Source organism: Myotis davidii, unplaced genomic scaffold (genome assembly GCF_000327345.1).
Source record: "Myotis davidii unplaced genomic scaffold, ASM32734v1 scaffold395, whole genome shotgun sequence".
In the NCBI taxonomy this organism is placed as follows: Eukaryota; Metazoa; Chordata; class Mammalia; order Chiroptera; family Vespertilionidae; genus Myotis; species Myotis davidii.
In genome coordinates this window covers 4,301,254-4,304,209 of record NW_006287904.1, presented here as the reverse complement: position 1 = coordinate 4,304,209, position 2,956 = coordinate 4,301,254, and the positions used below count along the sequence as shown (strand labels likewise).

General features: G+C 47.9%; 1 protein-coding gene across 1 annotated transcript in view; it reads right to left on the bottom strand.

Moving 5' to 3' along the window:
* MLH1 (mutL homolog 1) overlaps positions 1-2,956 on the bottom strand; it is a 32,742-nt gene that overhangs the window by 17,895 nt on the left and 11,891 nt on the right. The window contains 1 exon segment of the mRNA XM_006759622.2: positions 1,312-1,512. Coding sequence (XP_006759685.1) covers positions 1,312-1,512 — 201 coding nt within the window.

The window sequence follows — 2,956 nt, the reverse complement described above, 5'->3', positions numbered from 1 at the left end:
AAAACAAAAATTATAAAATAGTTATGAATTGCTTCAAATGCTAAATGTAAAGGACCTATGGGATAAAAATGGGAAGAACTGAACACATGGAAAGATGCATCTTGTTTCTGGAATGAGACCGGGTTTGGGATTACTTGCTATTGCCCTGTCACCGTCTCTCAAAACCATGTAACATGCAATTAGGTTACAAGAGGCAGAATGCACACTGATATTGGCTTCACAGGCAGCAATCATGTAAACACTACGTCAGCAGAGAGATAAAGAGGGAAAGGGATCTGGGAAACTCCTAATTCCCTTAGTTAATTTTCTCTGTGATTTTTAGCCCTGTGCTTTATATTATAAAGAATTCTCATTCTTTAAAAAGAAAGATCTCAGGGGGCTTAGCACTCAATTTCTTCACTCACATTGCCTATCCCTCTGCCCTGCTGTGCAAGTTCCAGCAGTGGCCCTCCACCTAAGGGGAGATCACAGAGCTGCCTGGGGCCTGCTTGGAAAGGCTCCGATGCCAGCAGGTGACAAAGGTGCGCTGGCTCGCGGGGCCTGCCATGCCCTCTCCTGGGCACATCTCAGAGGGCTGAGCAGACTTAGACCAGAAATTAATTATAAACACTTCGAATCAAACCCCATTTCAGCACGAGGTGTTCCTGTGTCATCAGACCCGTGGATCAGGGTTTCCCATGGTCCCTAAACTCCATCTCCCTACTTGTTCTTTTCCCATTTCAGCACGAGGTGTTCCTGTGTCATCAGGCCCGTGGATCAGGACTTTCCCATGGTCCTGAACTCCCGTGGGCTTTGGCTTCACAGGCAGCAATCATGTAAACACTACATCAGCAGAGAGATAAAGAGGGAAAGGAATCTGGGAAACTCCAAATTCCCTTAGTTAATTTTCTCTCTGATTTTTAGCCTTGTGCTTTATATTATAAAGAATTCTCATTCTTTAAAAAGAAAGATCTCAGGGGGCTTAGCACTCAATTTCTTCACTCACATTGCCTATCCCTCTGCCCTGCTGTGCAAGTTCCAGCAGTGGCCCTCCACCTAAGGGGAGAGCACAGAGCTGCCTAGGGCCTGCTTGGAAAGGCTCCGATGCCAGCAGGTGACAAAGGTGCGCTGGCTCGCGGGGCCTGCCATGCCCTCTCCTGGGCACATCTCAGAGGGCTGAGCAGACTTAGACCAGAAATTAATTATAAACACTTCGAATCAAACCCCATTTCAGCACGAGGTGTTCCTGTGTCATCAGGCCCGTGGATCAGGACTTTCCCATGGTCCTGAACTCCCGTGGGCTCATCTCCCTACTTGTTCTTTTGCACTTACGGTTGATGAAGAGTAAGAAGATGCACTTCTTCACCGAGTAGTTGGCATTGGATATGTAGCCTTTCATTTTGAAGGCGAGTGTTTTATCCTCACACCCAACTTCTATCAATTCTCTGGTGGGAAAAGAGAAATTGTGAGGCTTTTGAACACATCAGAAAGTTCAGACATTATACAGAATGTGAATTGGAAAGATCAGGGCTCCTTCCCATAAACAGACTACCAAACGAGGGCCCGTGACTTGGTCTGCTGAGGTCCCCTGGGCCCACCATCAGTCCTGTCCATGTTTTGAAGCACTCCCGTGTATGCAAGCACTGCTCTCATCAGGGCTCCTTCCCATAAACAGACTACCAAACAAGGGCCCGTAACTTGGTCTGCTGAGGTCCTCTGGGCCCCCCATCAGTCCTGCCGTGTTGAAGCACTCCCGCTGTATGCAAGCCCTGCTCTAGTTGCTGGGACAGGACATGTGCTGAAACTTATTTATCTTAGTAACTACATCCCAAAGATGAGGTTCTTAAAGAACTGGTCTCTGCTGAATCCCTTTCTATACTGAATCACATGGGGCTCCCGTGTGGTGTCCTCACACAAGCCACACGCATTTTTGGCCCGAGGTGTGGGTGTGGGTGGGGATAAGGATGGGGGTGAGGGGACATCTTCCTAAGTGCGGTCCCTCTGCCTGGAAAACTTCTATTGTCAGCTCATTAGCTCCTCCTTGCATCTCAGGGATTACTTCCTCAAAGAGCCTTCTCTGACTGCCTCCCTCCATGGCCCCAAGAGTGTCTCCCACTGCCGTATATCCTTTGTAGCAACTAGCACAATCACTAATGAATGGCATAATTATTTTGTGTGTCTTTCCACTGAGTCTACGAGTTCTCTGAGGGCAGGTATCATTTCTGCTCTATTCCCTATGTATCTCTAGCATATAGTGCAGCACCCAGCCAATGGCAGACACACACTGAGCATGGCTGGCCATAGTGGAAGCTTCCTACACAGGGCAGTCACATGTGCTCTGGGTCTGAGTACAGGGTAGAGCTGGCAGTGTTTCCCATGCACAGCGAACCCACAAACCCTTTCTTCCCAAAATGTCTCTAGAGGCTGGTGTCCTGGAGACACGCTTTGGGAACCGCTGCTCTGCGGGAGTTCTCATCTCTTAAGATGCCGGCAATGTCCTAACAACGAACACTGAGGCTTCTCGTTGGTCAAGGAGCTCTAAAAGTTTCACCAGAAAGTACACTCTCATTTAAAAGTATACTAGATTACTTTTAGCTCTGGGAGCACAAACTTTAAAACAATTAATTCATCACCACATAATTAGTAAGAAAAAGGTAATTAAAAGTAAATTGACTGCTCCCTAGTTAGAAGTTTGGTTTTGCTCCAAGAATGAGTAATTGGTCCTTCAAAGCGGAAAACGGGGTTCTGTGACTCCTGCTGCTGCTGTTACGATTGTTTGAAAAAGGGGAGTCAGAGGCTGTCTCCTTCACCTCGGTATCCCTAGCACCTGAGGCACACTTGGCATAGAGAGAGAAGGATGTTGGGATTTTTTCGCTCAGATTACGACACTGGCACTTGGACTTTGTACACTCCTGGGATGCTGGCTGGGTATGTGTGACGGACACGGTGGTTTGGGTGGTGGGGGAAAGGAGGGCCG